The sequence below is a fragment of the Pseudophryne corroboree genome, chromosome 5 (assembly GCF_028390025.1).
Source record: "Pseudophryne corroboree isolate aPseCor3 chromosome 5, aPseCor3.hap2, whole genome shotgun sequence".
NCBI classification, from domain to species: Eukaryota; Metazoa; Chordata; class Amphibia; order Anura; family Myobatrachidae; genus Pseudophryne; species Pseudophryne corroboree.
The window spans coordinates 78,867,453-78,886,943 of NC_086448.1; the positions used below are offsets into that span (position 1 = coordinate 78,867,453).

Consider the following 19,491-nt stretch of genomic DNA (forward strand, 5'->3'; position numbering starts at 1 on the left):
CATCACTTGAGAAGCAGCAACAGAGAACGCAATTTTCAAGACTGCTGCAATCACCTCCTGCCATATGGTGGTATTCACTATACCGGTTGTTGGGATCCCGGCGCACAGTATACCAGCGCCTGAATCCCGATAACCGGCATACCAACACCTTTTCTCCGCAAGGGGCTCACTTGCGCTCGCCTCGCTTTCGGACCCGGTAACTCATACCACACCCCTGCCATGAGATGTCCAATGATCCCCATCATGGAAATCTCTTTTCTCCCGACTTGTAGTACGGTCCAGTGGTGAGTCCCATGATGTTGTGGAGGGACCCTTCTACACTGGATGAACACTAGGTTAACAAAACCTAAAATCCTGAGGTAAACCGGAGCTTAAAAGACTTTGATACCCCTTTCACACTGAAAACCTGGGACCAACCTGTCGCAGCTGCTGGACCCGTGTCCCATGCTGGCTGATCCACCTCTCTGGTCCTTTCAGCATAATAATTGTATTTATATAGTCCTCTTCCTGGGTCGCGCCCTTCACACTGCAGCCTACCCGGGTCGGCCCTGGGTTCAGACTGGGTAGCAGACATGGGACACAAAACCCTTGACCATTCCGCTTGCCCTGGCAATATCCTGTGTTATTCACTCAGTGTGAAAGGGGTAGAAGTTGAAATGTAGCCTACCAATCCCATAGACACTGATTCCTAGTTAATTAATAGGCTCTCTGTCCATGTGTATTGGTTCAGCCCATTACATGCTAAAACAACCTGCCTGCTGCGTGAATAGATGCCATGAGCACATACTTACATTAAAGGGAGAGCTTGGGGGAAGCCCAGCACCTCCGTAGGTGCAGGGCACACCCCCATCAGTGACGTCAGCGGGCCTTGCCCCCAATACGGCTAGCTGCGCATGTATTGAATGGCCCCACCATCTCTGTGCCCTGTGAGAAAAAAATCCTAGAGGGAACTCATGCCCACTTTATCTCATTTACACAGAACATTCCTTTGTCAGCACCTAGTCCCTGAACACCAGCTTCCCGCGTCAGAGATTCACGGCAGCTGCTTGGCTAGAACCTAGAGTGAATGAGTGTTGCTTTCCTTTCCAAAATGCATTCATGCTACTCTGTTCATGGCATTTATAGTATTTTATATATATCTTGTTAACTGGTACAATTAAGGAAACACAATTTTTACAATAATAAAAGTGCTATTTAATGTTACAAATATTCATTTAGCATTTAGTACAAATTAACAACAATCTGATCCTCCAATAACTTTTACCTTAAAAAAAAAAAAAGACAAAGAAGAAAAAATAAAACACAAATATATAAAGTGGCATCGGAAACGTCCAAGAGAAAAAGATATTCCATTTCGGAAGAATACATTTTTGCACGTCCATGATGTTTTCTTAATTAGAAATAGATTAACGGAGTAATTCCCAATACTTCTTCTTGGATCATTAACTCACAGACGGGAAGTTGCCGGTTTCATCCTCTTCAGCTGACATAGTTACTGGAATGACACAGCATGCCCCGGGAACCTGACAACTGTACACCGGACCTGTTTTTACTGGTCAGGGTTAGTCATATAATAATCAGTCGGGAACTGAAAGGTATACTACTACACTAGAAGAACCAGGCTTGATAAGTGGCACATACGTTGATTTAAAAAAAATGTCACCTGAGCTTCACAAACCAGTAAATGACAAAAAACACAAAGAACGCAAAAGCCATCATGTACAAAAGCAGTTTAGCTTGGCTGCCTCTGGAGAGCACCTTCAGTCTGCCCATTGTAGCCCCTAAAATACCACCCGTCGAGTCGAACTCCGAGTCCTGGGGAAAAGATGAGAGGAGATCAGACAAGTACCAGGTAACAGGTTACAGTACGCTCAGCAAAAATGGCAGCGGTCATCCAGGAGAGTAACCCTACATGAGAATAGGGAGACATGCGGTGCTATCTGTGTGGTACTCAGGGATACGCAACAGCAGAACATTTCTTTCTGACCTAACATTTAAGTTTTATAACTAAAGAAATAATTTCAGAAATGAATAAAATAAGCATCAGCACAATTATCTAGCCTGAGAAAGCCATGGTATACCTCACGTATTACATCACAAAGTTGCCTTTTCATGCAGCTTCATTAGCCGACAGGAAAAGTCAGTGGTAAGACTCGCCCTCTTGTGCGGAATCAATAGGTTAGCGCGTGTTGAGCCAGGGTTTCCCGCACGGGCAAAAGGCAGGTTTATTTAATAACTCTGGGGGCGTGAAACCCGTCCGGGAGCTTTCCCCCGCAAAGCAAACCCTGTGACGAATTGGATTCCCCCTATACATCTTATATCAACTTGTAACTTTAATACCAATACCTTTTATCCTAGAAGTAACTTTGGACATGTATTTAAAAATGTGGGAAGCGGAAAGTATGGAACGGTAAGCTCCGAAGTCACTAGTTCTTGTGTCACTTTAGAATATGGAGCAGCTACAAGTGGCAAATAGCAAAAAGAAAACCGCCCTAAACAAAGCAATCCTGTAAGGTCATCTCCCTCTTATACACTGGAATGCTGGGCATACACTGTTAGACTGACAGATATTTACTGACAGGCTGAAACAATCAGATATTGTGGCCATAGGCTGCGAGACCTCTCAGTGTATGGCCACCATATCTGTGTTCCTCTCCTGTGAAGGAACAAGGGAAATTTTGTGCATACACTGCCAGATGCAACCGACCAATTATCAGACCTATAGGATATGCTGGACAATTTTTGCGTTTCCGATAGACCGATAATTACGGATCAGTCACAGCAATACACAGTCCAATTATCGGCCCAATCAGATAATTATAGGAAAGATTATTGGACAGTGTACGCCCAGCATTAGCTACAAAGCAAACTAATTGGCAATGAGATAAAGAAAACTTTGCAACACCACCTCCACACATCTTACTTACTGAAGGTTCCATGTAACAGTCCATGTTACTTATGGGACACTTTCCCTAATAGATGCCCCAACCTTGACCCTTCCCTCGGTATGCGGTCATTATGCCGACACACGATATGTTGACATTGTGAATCTCAACAGGCACAATATAGACAGTCCATGTTAGCCTGTGGTTAGGTTTAGAACTCAAATACATTAAAATGATAGGCTGACATGCCGACGGTCGCAATGTTGACACTGACCAACTTTGTCAACATTCTGGTGTCCACATTCCGAATGTCGACATTTTGTACTACACCCCTTCCCTCTATTTGTTACACTGAAATTATTCATGAATGTACAGGCAAGTCTCACGATTTTGTAGGTCCCCCCTGCTCGGCCACCCTCTTAGTCCAGGCGGTCAATGATGTCCCGTTCTGTATAATGCCAGTAATCTCTGCATTACAAAGCAGGGGGGGGGGGGGGGGGTGGCCACAGTAACACGATCGTGGTGACCCCGCCCCATTACGTATCTCTTGTACGGCTCCTAAATTCTCCATCTGTCACCCCTGGTATATAATACTCACCATTTCAGACAGAAACTTATTGTGGTATTTTACTTCTGTCCCGATATCGATAGACAGCTAAAGGGAGATAAAGAAAAGACTTGTAAGAATTTCCAAAAGATGGGATTCTAACATCTATGGCCTTTTCATAAAGGCCTCAGGCAGCACTGCTGGTTAGTGCTGGTTAAGTCCATTTACATTAATAATAGAATCAGTAAATAAGAATTTACTTACCGATAATTCTATTTCTCGTAGTCCGTAGTGGATGCTGGGAACTCCGTAAGGACCATGGGGAATAGCGGCTCCGCAGGAGACTGGGCACAAATAGAAAGCTTTAGTACTACCTGGTGTGCACTGGCTCCTCCCCCTATGACCCTCCTCCAAGCCTCAGTTAGGATACTGTGCCCGGACGAGCGTACACAATAAGGAAGGATTTTGAATCCCGGGTAAGACTCATACCAGCCACACCAATCACACCGTATAACTTGTGATCTGAACCCAGTTAACAGTATGATAACAGAGGAGCCTCTAGAAAAGATGGCTCACTACAACAATAACCCGAATTAGTTAACAATAACTATGTACAAGTATTGCAGACAATCCGCACTTGGGATGGGCGCCCAGCATCCACTACGGACTACGAGAAATAGAATTATCGGTAAGTAAATTCTTATTTTCTCTGACGTCCTAGTGGATGCTGGGAACTCCGTAAGGACCATGGGGATTATACCAAAGCTCCCAAACGGGCGGGAGAGTGCGGATGACTCTGCAGCACCGAATGAGAGAACTCCAGGTCCTCCTCAGCCAGGGTATCAAATTTGTAGAATTTAGCAAACGTGTTTGCCCCTGACCAAGTAGCTGCTCGGCAAAGTTGTAAAGCCGAGACCCCTCGGGCAGCCGCCCAAGATGAGCCCACTTTCCGTGTGGAATGGGCTTTTACAGATTTTGGCTGTGGCAGGCCTGCCACAGAATGTGCAAGCTGAATTGTACTACAAATCCAACGAGCAATAGTCTGCTTAGAAGCAGGAGCACCCAGCTTGTTGGGTGCATACAGGATAAACAGCGAGTCAGATTTTCTGACTCCAGCCGTCCTGGAAACATATATTTTCAGGGCCCTGACTACGTCCAGCAACTTGGAGTCCTCCAAGTCCCTAGTAGCCGCAGGTACCACAATAGGCTGGTTCAAGTGAAACGCTGAAACCACCTTAGGGAGAAATTGAGGACGAGTCCTCAATTCTGCCCTGTCCGTATGAAAAATTAGGTAAGGGCTTTTATATAACAAAGCCGCCAATTCTGAGACACGCCTGGCTGAAGCCAGGGCCAACAGCATTACCACTTTCCATGTGAGATATTTTAAGTCCACAGTGGTGAGTGGTTCAAACCAATGTGATTTTAGGAACCCCAAAACTACATTGAGATCCCAAGGTGCCACTGGAGGCACAAAAGGAGGCTGTATATGCAGTACCCCTTTGACAAACGTCTGAACCTCAGGAACTGAAGCCAGTTCTTTCTGGAAGAAAATTGACAAGGCCGAAATTTGAACCTTAATGGACCCTAATTTTAGGCCCATAGACAGTCCTGTTTGCAGGAAATGCAGGAAACAACCCAGTTGAAATTCCTCTGTAGGGGCCTTCCTGGCCTCGCACCACGCAACATATTTACGCCAAATACGGTGATAATGCTGCACGGTTACATCCTTCCTGGCTTTGATCAGGGTAGGGATGACTTCATCCGGAATGCCTTTTTCCTTCAGGATCCGGCGTTCAACCGCCATGCCGTCAAACGCAGCCGCGGTAAGTCTTGGAACAGACAGGGTCCCTGCTGGAGCAGGTCCCTTCTTAGAGGTAGAGGCCACGGGTCCTCTGTGAGCATCTTGACCTGGCGCAATACCTGTCTAGTTTTTTGTTGAGGCGGGATGCCATCATGTCCACCTTTGGTTTTTCCCAACGGTTCACAATCATGTGGAAGACTTCTGGGTGAAGTCCCCACTCTCCCGGGTGGAGGTCGTGTCTGCTGAGGAAGTCTGCTTCCCAGTTGTCCACTCCCGGAATGAATACTGCTGACAGTGCTATCACATGATTTTCCGCCCAGCGAAGAATCCTTGCAACTTCTGCCATTGCCCTCCTGCTTCTTGTGCCGCCCTGTCTGTTTACGTGGGCGACTGCCGTGATGTTGTCCGACTGTATCAACACCGGCTGACCCTGAAGCAGAGGCCTTGCTAGGCTTAGAGCATTGTAAATGGCTCTTAGCTCCAGTATATTTATGTGAAGTGTTGTCTCCAGGCTTGACCACAAGCCCTGGAAATTTCTTCCTTGTGTGACTGCTCCCCAGCCTCTCAGGCTGGCATCCGTGGTCACCAGGACCCAGTCCTGAATGCCGAATCTGCGGCCCTCTAGAAGATGAGCACTCTGCAACCACCACAGAAGAGACACCCTTGTCCTTGGGGACAGGCTTATCCGCTGATGCATCTGAAGATGCGATCCGGACCATTTTTTTCAGCAGATCCCACTGGAACGTTCTTGCGTGGAATCTGCCGAATGGAATCGCTTCGTAGGAAGCTACCATCTTTCCCAGGACTCTTGTGCATTGAAGCACTGAGACTTGCCCTGGTTTCAGGAGGTTTCTGACCAGTTCGGATAACTCCCTGGCTTTCTCCTCCGGAAGGAACACCTTTTTCTGGACTGTGTCCAGAATCATCCCTAGGAACAGAAGACGTGTTGTCGGAATCAGCTGCGATTTTGGGATATTTAGAATCCAGCCGTGCTGCCGTAGCACTACTTGAGATAGGGCTACTCCGACTACTAACTGTTCTCTGGATCTTGCTCTTATCAGGAGATCGTCCAAGTAAGGGATAATTAAAACGCCTTTTCTTCGAAGAAGATAATCATTTCGGCCATTACCTTGGTAAAGACCCGGGGTGCCGTGGATAATCCAAACGGCAGCGTCTGAAACTGATAGTGACAGTTCTGTACCATAAACCTGAGGTACCCTTGGTGAGAAGGGTAAATGGGGACATGGAGGTAGGCATCTTTGATGTCCAGAGACACCATATAGTCCCCCTCTTCCAGGTTCGCGATCACTGCCCTGAGTGACTCCATCTTGAATTTGAACCTCTGTATGTAAGTGTTCAAAGACTTCAGATTTAAAATAGGTCTCACCGAGCCGTCCGGCTTCGGTACCACAAACAGCGTGGAATAATACCCCTTCCCTTGTTGCAGGAGGGGTACCTTGATTATCACCTGCTGGGAATACAGCTTGTGAACTGCCTCCAATACTGCCTCCCTGTCGGAGGGAGACGTTGGTAAAGCAGACTTCAGGAACCGGCGAGGGGGAGACGTCTCGAACTCCAATTTGTACCCTTGAGATACTACTTGAAGGATCCAGGGGTCCACTTGCGAGTGAGCCCACTGCGCGCTGAAATTCTTGAGACGGGCCCCCACGGTGCCTGAGTCCGCTTGTAAGGCCCCAGCGTCATGCTGAGGACTTGGCAGAAGCGGAAGAGGGCTTTTGTTCCTGGGAATTGGCTGTCTGTTGCAGTCTTTTTCCCCTTCCTCTGCCCCGGGGCAGAAAAGAGGAACCTTTTGCCCGCTTGCCCTTATGGGGACGAAAGGACTGAGCCTGATAAGACGGCGTCTTCTTATGTTGAGAGGTTACCTGGGGTAAAAATGTGGATTTCCCAGCAGTTGCCGTGGCCACCAGGTCCGATAGACCGACCCCAAATAACTCCTCCCCTTTATAAGGCAACATTTCCATATGCTGTTTAGAATCCGCATCACCTGACCACTGTCGCGTCCATAACCCTCTTCTGGCAGAAATGGACAGCGCACTCACTCTTGATGCCAGAGTGCAAATATCCCTCTGTGCATCTCGCATATATAGAAATGCATCTTTTAAATGCTCTATAGTCAACAATATACTGTCCCTATCCAGGGTATCAATATTTTCAGTCAGGGAATCCGACCAAGCCACCCCAGCGCTGCACATCCAGGCTGAGGCGATTGCTGGTCGCAGTATAACACCAGTATGTGTGTATATACTTTTTAGGATATTCTCCAGTTTTCTGTCACCTGGTTCCTTGAGGGCGGCCGTATCAGGAGACGGTAACGCCACTTGTTTTGATAAGCGTGTGAGTGCTTTATCCACTCTAAGGGGTGTTTCCCAACGCGCCCTAACCTCTGGCGGGAAAGGGTATAATGCCAATAACTTTTTAGAAATTATCAGTTTTTTATCGGGGGAAACCCACGCTTCATCACACACCTCATTTAATTCATCTGATTCAGGAAAAACTACGGGTAGTTTTTTCACACCCCACATAATACCCTTTTTAGTGGCACTTGCAGTATCAGAAATGTTTAAAACCTCTCATTGCCGTGATCATGTAACGTGTGGCCCTACTGGAAGTCACGTTTGTCTCCTCACCGTCGACACTGGAGTCAGTATCCGTGTCGACGTCTGTATCTACCATCTGAGGTAACGGCCGTTTTAGAGCCCCTGATGGTTTCTGAGACGCCTGGACAGGGACTAGCTGATTAGCCGGCTGTCTCATGTCATCAACTGTCTTTTGTAAAGAGCGGACATTGTCACGTAAATCCTTCCATAAAGCCATCCACTCAGGTGTCGACTCCCTAGGGGGTGACATCTCTATTATAGGCAATTGCTCCGACCTCCACATCATTTTCCTCCTCATACATGTCGACACAAACGTACCGACACACAGCACACGCACAGGGAATGCTCTGATAGAGGACAGGACCCCACTAGCCCTTTGGGGAGACAGAGGGAGAGTATGCCAGCACACACCAGAGCGCTATATATATATATATAGGGACAACCTTATATAAGTGTTTCTCCCTTTATAGCTGCTGTATTGTTAATATCCCGCCAATTAGTGCCCCCCTCTCTTTTTTACCCTGTTTCTGAAGTGCAGGACTGCAGGGGAGAGTCAGGGAGACGTCCTTCCAGCGGAGCTGTGAGGGAAAATGGCGCCTGTGTGCTGAGGAGATAGGCCGCCGAGAAGGGGGCGGAGCCTTTCTCTCGCTTTTTGTGGAAATCTGGCAGGGGTTAAACGTCATCCATATAGCCCAGGGGGCTATATGTGATGCATTTTCGCCAGCCAAGGTGTTTCTATTGCTGCTCAGGGCGCCCCCCCCTAGCGCCCTGCACCCTCAGTGACCAGAGTGTGAAGTGTGCTGAGAAGCAATGGCGCACAGCTGCAGTGCTGTGCGCTACCTTGTGGAAGACAGGATGTCTTCTGCCGCCGATTTTCCGGACCTGTTCTTGCTTCTGGCTCTGTAAGGGGGCCGGCGGCGCGGCTCTGGGACCGAGCTCCAAGGCTGGGCCTGTGATCGGTCCCTCTGGAGCTAATGGTGTCCAGTAGCCTAAGAAGCCCAATCCACTCTGCACGCAGGCGAGTTCGCTTCTTCTCCCCTTAGTCCCTCGATGCAGTGAGCCTGTTGCCAGCAGGTCTCACTGAAAATAAAAAACCTAAACTAAAACTTTCACTAAGAAGCTCAGGAGAGCCCCTAGTGTGCACCCTTCTCGTTCGGGCACAAAAATCTAACTGAGGCTTGGAGGAGGGTCATAGGGGGAGGAGCCAGTGCACACCAGGTAGTACTAAAGCTTTCTATTTGTGCCCAGTCTCCTGCGGAGCCGCTATTCCCCAGGGTCCTTACGGAGTTCCCAGCATCCACTAGGACGTCAGAGAAAAAGGCATTATCTAAGACAGCGGTGGCTAAGTGGCTCCCAACACTCTAAATCATGTGACCACAACAGATACAGAAACCGCTGCACTCCAGGGACGGAAAACTGAAGGATCCAGATATTAGAGGTGAGACACCCACAAGCAAACAGGGAACACATTAGGGGCTGCTGCAATGGCATGAGTTGATGGGGGGGCTGTAATGATACATGAGGGTGGGCTAGAGTGACACATGGCAGAGCTGGCTGGAGAGACACAGGAGGGTCCTAGCAGGAGTGACACGGGAGGGTGCTGGAAGTAGTGACACATGGGAGAGCTGGCTGGAGTGACAGGAGGGTGGTAGCAGGAGTGACACATGGAAGAGCTGGCTGGAGTGACATAGGAGGGTGGTAGCAGGAGTGACACATGGGGAGCTGGCTGGAGTGACATAGGAGGGTGGTAGCAGGAGTGACACATGGAGAGCTGGCTGGAGTGACATAGGGTGGTAGCAGGAGTGACACATGGAAGAGCTGGCTGGAGTGACATAGGAGGGTGGTAGCAGGAGTGACACATGGGAGAGCTGGCTGGAGTGACATAGGAGGGTGGTAGCAGGAGTGACACATGGGAGAGCTGGCTGGAGTGACATAGGAGGGTGCTAGCAGGAGTGACACATGGAGAGCTGGCTGGAGTGACATAGGGTGGTAACAGGAGTGACACATGGAAGAGCTGGCTGGAGTGACAGGAGGGTGTTGGCAGGAGTGACACATGGGAGAGCTGGCTGGAGTGACATAGGAGGGTGGTAGCAGGAGTGACACATGGGAGAGCTGGCTGGAGTGACATAGGAGGGTGCTAGCAGGAGTGACACATGGAGAGCTGGCTGGAGTGACATAGGGTGGTAACAGGAGTGACACATGGAAGAGCTGGCTGGAGTGACAGGAGGGTGTTGGCAGGAGTGACACATGGAAGAGCTGGCTGGAGTGACAGGAGTGACACATGGAAGAGCTGGCTGGAGTGACAGGAGGGTGCTAGCAGGAGTGACACATGGAAGAGCTGGCTGAAGTGACATAGGAGGGTGGTAGCAGGAGTGACACATGGAAGAGCTGGCTGGAGTGACATAGGAGGGTATTAGCAGGAGTGACACATGGGAGAGCTGGCTGGAGTGACATAGGAGGGTGGTAGCAGGAGTGACACATGGGAGAGCTGGCTGGAGTGACATAGGAGGGTGGTAGCAGGAGTGACACATGGGAGAGCTGGCTGGAGTGACATAGGAGGGTGGTAGCAGGAGTGACACATGGGAGAGCTGGCTGGAGTGACATAGGAGGGTGGTAGCAGGAGTGACACATGGGAGAGCTGGCTGGAGTGACATAGGAGGGTGGTAGCAGGAGTGACATGGGAGAGCTGGCTGGAGTGACATAGGAGGGTGGTAGCAGGAGTGACACATGGGAGAGCTGGCTGGAGTGACATAGGAGGGTGGTAGCAGGAGTGACACATGGGAGAGCTGGCTGGAGTGACATAGGAGGGTGCTAGCAGAAGTGACACATGGAAGAGCTAGCTGGAGTGACATAGGGTGGTAGCAGGAGTGACACATGGGAGAGCTGGCTGGAGTGACAGGAGGGTGTTGGCAGGAGTGACACATGGGGAGCTGGCTGGAGTGACATAGGGTGGTAGCAGGAGTGACACATGGAAGAGCTGGCTGGAGTGACAGGAGGGTGCTAGCAGGAGTGACACATGGAAGAGCTGGCTGAAGTGACATAGGAGGGTGGTAGCAGGAGTGACACATGGAAGAGCTGACTGGAGTGACATAGGAGGGTACTAGCAGGAGTGACACATGGAAGAGCTGGCTGGAGTGACATAGGGTGGTAACAGGAGTGACACATGGAAGAGCTAGCTGGAGTGACATAGGGTGGTAGCAGGAGTGACACATGGGAGAGCTGGCTGGAGTGACAGGAGGGTGTTGGCAGGAGTGACACATGGGAGAGCTGGCTGGAGTGACAGGAGGGTGTTGGCAGGAGTGACACATGGGGAGCTGGCTGGAGTGACATAGGGTGGTAGCAGGAGTGACACATGGAAGAGCTGGCTGGAGTGACAGGAGGGTGTTGGCAGGAGTGACACATGGGAGAGCTGGCTGGAGTGACATAGGAGGGTGGTAGCAGGAGTGACACATGGAAGAGCTGGCTGGAGTGACATAGGGTGGTAACAGGAGTGACACATGGAAGAGCTAGCTGGAGTGACATAGGGTGTTGGCAGGAGTGACACATGGGAGAGCTGGCTGGAGTGACAGGAGGGTGTTGGCAGGAGTGACACATGGGGAGCTGCCTGGAGTGACATAGGAGGGTGGTAGCAGGAGTGACACATGGAAGAGCTGGCAGGAGTGACAGGAGGGTGTTGGCAGGAGTGACACATGGGGGAGCTGGCTGGAGTGACATAGGAGGGTGGTAGCAGGAGTGACACATGGGAGAGCTGGCTGGAGTGACATAGGAGGGTGGTAGCAGGAGTGACACATGGGAGAGCTGGCTGGAGTGACATAGGAGGGTGCTAGCAGGAGTGACACATGGAAGAGGTAGCTGGAGTGACATAGGGTGGTAGCAGGAGTGACACATGGGAGAGCTGGCTGGAGTGACAGGAGGGTGTTGGCAGGAGTGACACATGGGGAGCTGTCTGGAGTGACATAGGGTGGTAGCAGGAGTGACACATGGAAGAGCTGGCTGGAGTGACAGGAGGGTGCTAGCAGGAGTGACACATGGAAGAGCTGGCTGAAGTGACATAGGAGGGTACTAGCAGGAGTAACACATGGGAGAGCTGGCTGGAGTGACATAGGAGGGTGGTAGCAGGAGTGACACATGGGAGAGCTGGCTGGAGTGACATAGGAGGGTGGTAGCAGGAGTGACACATGGGAGAGCTGGCTGGAGTGACATAGGAGGGTGGTAGCAGGAGTGACACATGGGAGAGCTGGCTGGAGTGACATAGGAGGGTGGTAGCAGGAGTGACACATGGGAGAGCTGGCTGGAGTGACATAGGAGGGTGCTAGCAGGAGTGACACATGGAAGAGCTGGCTGGAGTGACATAGGGTGGTAGCAGGAGTGACACATGGAAGAGCTAGCTGGAGTGACATAGGGTGGTAGCAGGAGTGACACATGGGAGAGCTGGCTGGAGTGACAGGAGGGTGTTGGCAGGAGTGACACATGGGAGAGCTGGCTGGAGTGACAGGAGGGTGTTGGCAGGAGTGACACATGGGGAGCTTGCTGGAGTGACATAGGGTGGTAGCAGGAGTGACACATGGAAGAGCTGGCTGGAGTGACAGGAGGGTGTTGGCAGGAGTGACACATGGGAGAGCTGGCTGGAGTGACATAGGAGGGTGGTAGCAGGAGTGACACATGGAAGAGCTGGCTGGAGTGACAGGAGGGTGGTAGCAGGAGTGACACATGGAAGAGCTGGCTGGAGTGACATAGGGTGGTAGCAGGAGTGACACATGGAAGAGCTGGCTGGAGTGACATAGGGTGGTAGCAGGAGTGACACATGGAAGAGCTGGCTGGAGTGACATAGGGTGGTAGCAGGAGTGACACATGGGAGAGCTGGCTGGAGTGACATAGGAGGGTGGTAGCAGGAGTGACACATGGGAGAGCTGGCTGGAGTGACAGGAGGGTGTTGGCAGGAGTGACACATGGGGGAGCTAGCTGGAGTGACAGGAGGGTGGTAGCAGGAGTGACACATGGGGGAGCTAGCTGGAGTGACAGGAGGGTGGTAGCAGGAGTGACACATGGGAGAGCTGGCTGGAGTGACAGGAGGGTGTTGGCAGGAGTGACACATGGGGGAGCTAGCTGGAGTGACAGGAGGGTGGTAGCAGGAGTGACACATGGGGGAGCTAGCTGGAGTGACAGGAGGGTGGTAGCAGGAGTGACACATGGGAGAGCTGGCTGGAGTGACATAGGGTGGTAACAGGAGTGACATATGGAAGAGCTAGCTGGAGTGACAGGAGGGTGTTGGCAGGAGTGACACATGGGAGAGCTGGCTGGAGTGACAGGAGGGTGTTGGCAGGAGTGACACATGGGGGAGCTGGCTGGAGTGACATAGGGTGGTAGCAGGAGTGACACATGGGAGAGCTGGCTGGAGTGACATAGGAGGGTGGTAGCAGGAGTGACACATGGGAGAGCTGGCTGGAGTGACATAGGAGGGTGCTAGCAGGAGTGACACATGGGGTAGCTGAAGTTTATTATGTGAAAGTGGCTTTTCAATGGATTTGGCTTACATTTTTTAATTTTATGTCCTGGCTTTTTCAATGTATTTTATACCAGGGGCGTGGTCTAGCAGGCACAGGCCACATCCCATTTTTGCATGCGCGCCATCGGCTCGATGTCGGCTCTTTGACGTACCTAACAAGGTTTTTTGGCTCTTTGTCACTGACTGGTTGGCCGCCCCTGATCTAAGATATTAAGGGTTACAATAAGCTATTTTAATGGAAAAAACTGGGTATGTTAGACCAAAGGGTCTATGCAAAGGCCACTTACTGCAGTGATCAGAGGATACTTTAAGCTGGTTTTCACTCACTTTCTTTCTGCAAATATTTGTGACAAAGGAAAGCAAACTCTGGTACATAGGGGTAATTCAGAGTTGATCGCAGCAGCAAATTTGTTAGCAGTTCGGCAAAACCATGTGCACTGCAGGGGGGGGCAGATATAACATGTGCAGAGAGAGTTAGATTTGGGTGGGTTATTTTGTTTCTGTGCAGGGTAAATACCGTCTGCTTTATTTTTACACTGCAATTTAGATATCAGTTTGAATACACCCCACTCAACTCTAACTCTCTCTGCACATGTTACATCTGCCCCCCCACCCTGCAGTGCACATGGTTTTGCCCAACTGCTAACAAATGTGCTGCTGCGATCAGCTCTGAATTACACCCATAGTCCAAATAAGCAGTGTAATAATACAGATAAGATGTGTCCATAGAGCGCCAGTTGGCGTTTCACAGACTTAGCCACGCAAAACGTCTTTTTTCCTTAGTGGCATCACAAATGTGACCAAGTACAATGCAAACCATTCTGCTCCACGGGAGGTTTCTGTCCTCCCTGAGCTCGCCTTAGGACACCTGTGTTGCGGTTTGGCAGGTGTACCGCCCCAGTCAAACTCCCCACCTGCCACTGTCCCTGGAGCTGTACACGGACTACTGAGGCTGGCATCACTTGTGCTTCTATGTGCAACTTAGAAGCTCCAATACAAGTGGCCATGCCCCGCAACCCACCATATACTGTTATGCTTAATCTGTGACTTTGGGATGCGGTCAGGATTCAGAATCCCGGCAGTCGGAATACAGATGCCGCCATCTCGGCACTGCTCAGAATACAGAGACCAGTATCCCTAATATCCCGAACGAAGGACTACCAAAACTCTAGAGAGCTAAGCCGCGAGGGGCAGGAGGGACTTAAGTTTAGACTGTGGAGAGAGGGTTAGGCATAGGCTGCGGTTGTGGGAAAGCACCCCCTAGGGAGGGTTATGGGCCCTACACACTTGCGATCCGCTGCCCGACGGCAGGGGGGAGGGGGCAGTGACGGGGGGAGTGAAGTTTCTTCACTCCTCCCGTCACCCGACTCCATAGCAGTGCAGGCAAATATGGACGAGATCATCCATATTGGCCAGCATGCACAAGCGGCGGGGCACCAACGATGAATGAGCGCGGGGCCGTGCATCGTTCATCGCTGGTGCCTCCACACTGAAAGATATGAACGGTATCTCGTTCATTAATGAACAATTTCGTCCATATCTTTCAGTTTTATGGCCCAGTGTGTAGGGCCCATTAGGGTTAGGCTGTGGGGGAGGAATAAATAGGATTAGGCACCTCCAGGAGGGTTATTATTTATTATTATTACATTTTATTTATGAGGCGCCACAAGTGTTTTGCAGCGCCGTACAAAGGACAGCACATGGAGACAAAACTTAACATTGCAGTAAATAAATAACAAAAATAGAGTACAGGTAACAAAGAGCACCACAATTCTCAAACATAATACAGCTTATATGTAAGCAGCGAGGGAGTAATCAGCGTAATACTAGGGACTGGCAGCAAAAAGCTTTTCATCGCTTGGTAAGTTACCAGGATGTTGCACTGCCATAGCCGGCGACAACCCAAAAAAAAAAAGAATTTACTTACCGATAATTCTATTTCTCATAGTCCGTAGTGGATGCTGGGGACTCCAAAAGGACCATGGGGAATAGCGGCTCCGCAGGAGACTGGGCACAAAGTAAAAGCTTTAGGACTAGCTGGTGTGCACTGACTCCTCCCCCTATGACCCTCCTCCAAGCCTCAGTTAGGATACTGTGCCCGGACGAGCGTACACAATAAGGAAGGATTTTGAATCCCGGGTAAGACTCATTACCAGCCACACCGTACAACTTGTGATCTGAACCCAGTTAACAGCATGATAACAGAAGGAGCCTCTGAAAAGATGGCTCACAACAACAATAACCCGATTTTTGTAACAATAACTATGTACAAGTAATGCAGACAATCCGCACTTGGGATGGGCGCCCAGCATCCACTACGGACTATGAGAAATAGAATTATCGGTAAGTAAATTCTTATTTTCTCTAACGTCCTAGTGGATGCTGGGGACTCGGAAAGGACCATGGGGATTATACCAAAGCTCCCAAACGGGCGGGAGAGTGCGGATGACTCTGCAGCACCGAATGAGAGAACTCCAGGTCCTCCTCAGCCAGGGTATCAAATTTGTAGAATTTAGCAAACGTGTTTGCCCCTGACCAAGTAGCTGCTCGGCAAAGTTGTAAAGCCGAGACCCCTCGGGCAGCCGCCCAAGATGAGCCCACTTTCCGTGTGGAATGGGCTTTTACAGATTTTGGCTGTGGCAGGCCTGCCACAGAATGTGCAAGCTGAATTGTACTACAAATCCAACGAGCAATCGTCTGCTTAGAAGCAGGAGCACCCAGCTTGTTGGGTGCATACAGGATAAACAGCGAGACAGATTTTCTGACTCCAGCCGTCCTGGAAACATATTTTCAGGGCCCTGACTACGTCCAGCAACTTGGAATCCTCCAAGTCCCTAGTAGCCGCAGGCACCACAATAGGTTGGTTTAAGTGAAATGCCGAAAACACCTTAGGGAGAAATTGAGGACGAGTCATCAATTCCGCCCTGTCCGAATGGAAAATCAGATAAAGGCTTTTACAGGATAAAGCCGCCAATTCTGACACGCGCCTGGCCCAGGCCAGGGCCAACAGCATGACCACTTTCCATGTGAGATATTTTAACTCCACAGATTTAAGTGGTTCAAACCAATGTGACTTTTGGAATCCAAAAAAAAAAACTACATTGAGATCCCAAGTGCCACTGGAGGCACAAAAGGAGGTTGTATATGCAGTACCCCTTTTACAAACGTCTGAACTTCAGGGACTGAAGCTAGTTCTTTTTGGAAGAAAATTGACAGGGCCGAAATTTGAACCTTAATGGACCCCAATTTCAGGCCCATAGACACTCCTGTTTGTAGGAAATGTAGGAATCGACCCAGTCGAATTTCCACCGTCGGGCCTTACTGGCCTCGCACCACGCAACATATTTTCGCCAATTGCGGTGATAATGTTTTTGCGGTTACATCCTTCCTGGCTTTGATCAGGATAGGGATGACTTCATCCGGAATGCCCTTTTTCCTTCAGGATCCGGCGTTCAACCGCCATGCCGTCAAACGCAGCCGCGGTAAGTCTTGGAACAGACAGGGTCCTTGCTGGAGCAGGTCCCTTCTTAGAGGTAGAGGCCACGGATCCTCCGTGAGCATCTCTTGAAGTTCCGGTTACCAAGTCCTTCTTGGCCAATCCGGAGCCACGAATATAGTGCTTACTCCTCACCATCTTATCAATCTCAGTACCTTGGGTATGAGAGGCAGAGGAGGAAACACATACCCTGACTGGTACACCCACGGTGTTACCAGAGCGTCTACAGCTATTGCCTGAGGGTCCCTGGCGCAATACCTGTCGAGTTTTTCCCAACGGTTTATAATCCTGTGGAAGACTTCTGGGTGAAGTCCCCACTCTCCCCGGGTGGAGGTCGTGCTGAGGAAGTCTGCTTCCCAGTTGTCCACTCCCGGAATGAATACTGCTGACAGTGCTATCCCATGATTTTCCGCCCAGCGAAGAATCCTTGCAGCTTCTGTCATTGCCCTACTGCTTCTTGTGCCACCCTGTCTGTTTACGTGGGTGACTGCCGTGATGTTGTCCGACTGGATCAACACCGGCTGTCCTTGAAGCAAAGGTCTTGCTAAGCTTAGAGCATTGTAAATGTCCCTTAGCTTCAGGATATTTATGTGAAGTGATGTCTCCAGGCTTGACCATAAGTCCTGGATATTCCTTCCCTGTGTGACTGCTCCCCAGCCTCGCAGGCTGGCATCCGTGGTTACCAGGACCCAGTCCTGAATGCCGAATCTGCGGCCCTCTAGAAGATGAGCACTCTGCAACCACCACAGGAGGGACACCCTTGTCCTTGGTGACAGGGTTATCCGCTGATGCATCTGAAGATGCGACCCGGACCATTTGTCCAGCAGGTCCCACTGGAAAGTTCTTGCGTGGAATCTGCCGAATGGGATTGCTTCGTAGGAAGCCCCCATTTTACCCAGAACCCTTGTGCATTGATGCACTGAGACTTGGCTCGGTTTGAGGAGGTTCCTGACTAGCTCGGATAACTCCCTGGCTTTCTCCTCCGGGAGAAACACCTTTTTCTGGACTGTGTCCAGGATCATCCCTAGGAACAGAAGACACGTCGACGGAACCAGCTGCGATTTTGGAATATTGAGAATCCAATCGTGCTGCCGCAACACTATCTGAGGTAGTGCTACACCGACCTCCAACTGTTCCCTGGATCTTACCCTTATCAGGGAATCGTCCAAGTAAGGGATAACTAAAATTCCCTTCCTTCGAAGGAACAACATCATTTCGGCCATTACCTTGGTAAAGACCCGGGGTGCCGTGGACCATCCCTACGGCAGCGTCTGAACTGATAGTGACAGTTCTGTACCATAAACCTGAGGTACCCTTGGTGAGAAGGGTAAATTTTGACATGAAGGTAAGCATCCTTGATGTCCCGAGACATCATGTAGTCCCCTTCTTCCAGGTTCGCAATCACTGCTCTGAGTGACTCAATCTTGAATTTGAACCTCTGTATGTAAGTGTTCAAAGATTTTAGAATCGGTCTCACCGAGCCGACTGGCTTCGGTACCACAATAGTGTGGAATAATACCCCGTTCCCTGTTGCAGGAGGGGTACCTTGATTATCACCTGCTGGGAATACAGCTTGTGAATGGCTTCCAAAACTGCCTCCCTGTCAGAGGGAGACGTCGGTAAAGTCGACTTTTGGAAACGGCGAGGGGGAGACGTCTCGAATTCCAATATGTACCCCTGAGATATTACCTGAAGGATCCAGGGGTCTACTTGCGAGTGAGCCCACTGCGCACTGAAATTCATTGAGAACGGGCCCCCACCGTGCCTGAGCTTGTAAAGCCCTAGCGTCATACTGAGGGCTTGGCAGAGGCTGGAAAGGGTTTCTGTTCCTGGGAACTGGCTGATCTCTGCAGCCTTTTTCCTCTCCCTCTGTCACGAGCAGAAAAGAGGAACCTTTTGTCCGCTTGCCAACAAAGGACTGCGCCTGATAATACGGCGTCTTATTTTGAGAGGCGACCTGGGGTACAAACGTGGATTTCCCAGCTGTTGCCGTGGCCACCAGGTCTAAAAGACCGACCCCAAATGTCCCCTTTCAAAGGCAATACTTCCAAATGGCGTTTGGAATCCGCATCACCTGACCATTTTACTGGTAGAATTGGACAACGCACTTATACTTGCCAGTCGGCAATTATTCCGCTGTGCATCATGCATATATAGAAATGCATCTTTTAAATGCTCTATAGGCAATAATATACTATCCTTATCTAGGATATCAATATTTCCAGTCAGGGAATCCGACCATGCCAACCCAGCACTGCACCTCAAGGCTGAGGCGATAGCTGGTCGCAGTATAACACCAGTATGTGTGTAAATACCTTTTTTTGGATACCCTCCTGCTTTCTATCAGCAGGATCCTTAAGGGCGGCCATCTCATGAGAGGGTAGAGCCCTTGTTCTTACAAGCGTGTGAGCGCCTTATCCCCCCCCTAGGGGGTGTTTCCCAATGCATCCTAACCTCTGGCGGGAAAGGGTATGCAGCCAATACTTTTTAAGAAATTATTAATTGTTATCGGGGGGAAACCCACGCATCATCACACATTTTATTTCTCAGATTCAGTAAAAATACAGGTAGTTTTTCCCTCACCGAACATAATACCCCTTTTTTGGTGGTACTCGTATTATCAGAAATGTATAAAACA

At 50.0% G+C, this 19,491-nt stretch overlaps 1 protein-coding gene across 1 annotated transcript in view; it reads right to left on the reverse strand.

The window, feature by feature from the left end:
• Window positions 1-1,170: 1,170 nt before the first annotated feature.
• The window catches only part of BET1 (Bet1 golgi vesicular membrane trafficking protein), a 20,171-nt gene continuing 1,850 nt past the window's right edge, over window positions 1,171-19,491 (reverse strand). The window contains exons 2-3 of the mRNA XM_063924790.1: window positions 3,484-3,540; window positions 1,171-1,815 (exon numbers count right to left, since the gene is read on the reverse strand). Coding sequence (XP_063780860.1) covers window positions 1,660-1,815; window positions 3,484-3,540 — 213 coding nt within the window. The 3' untranslated portion in view covers window positions 1,171-1,659. The remainder of the gene's footprint in view (window positions 1,816-3,483; window positions 3,541-19,491) is intronic.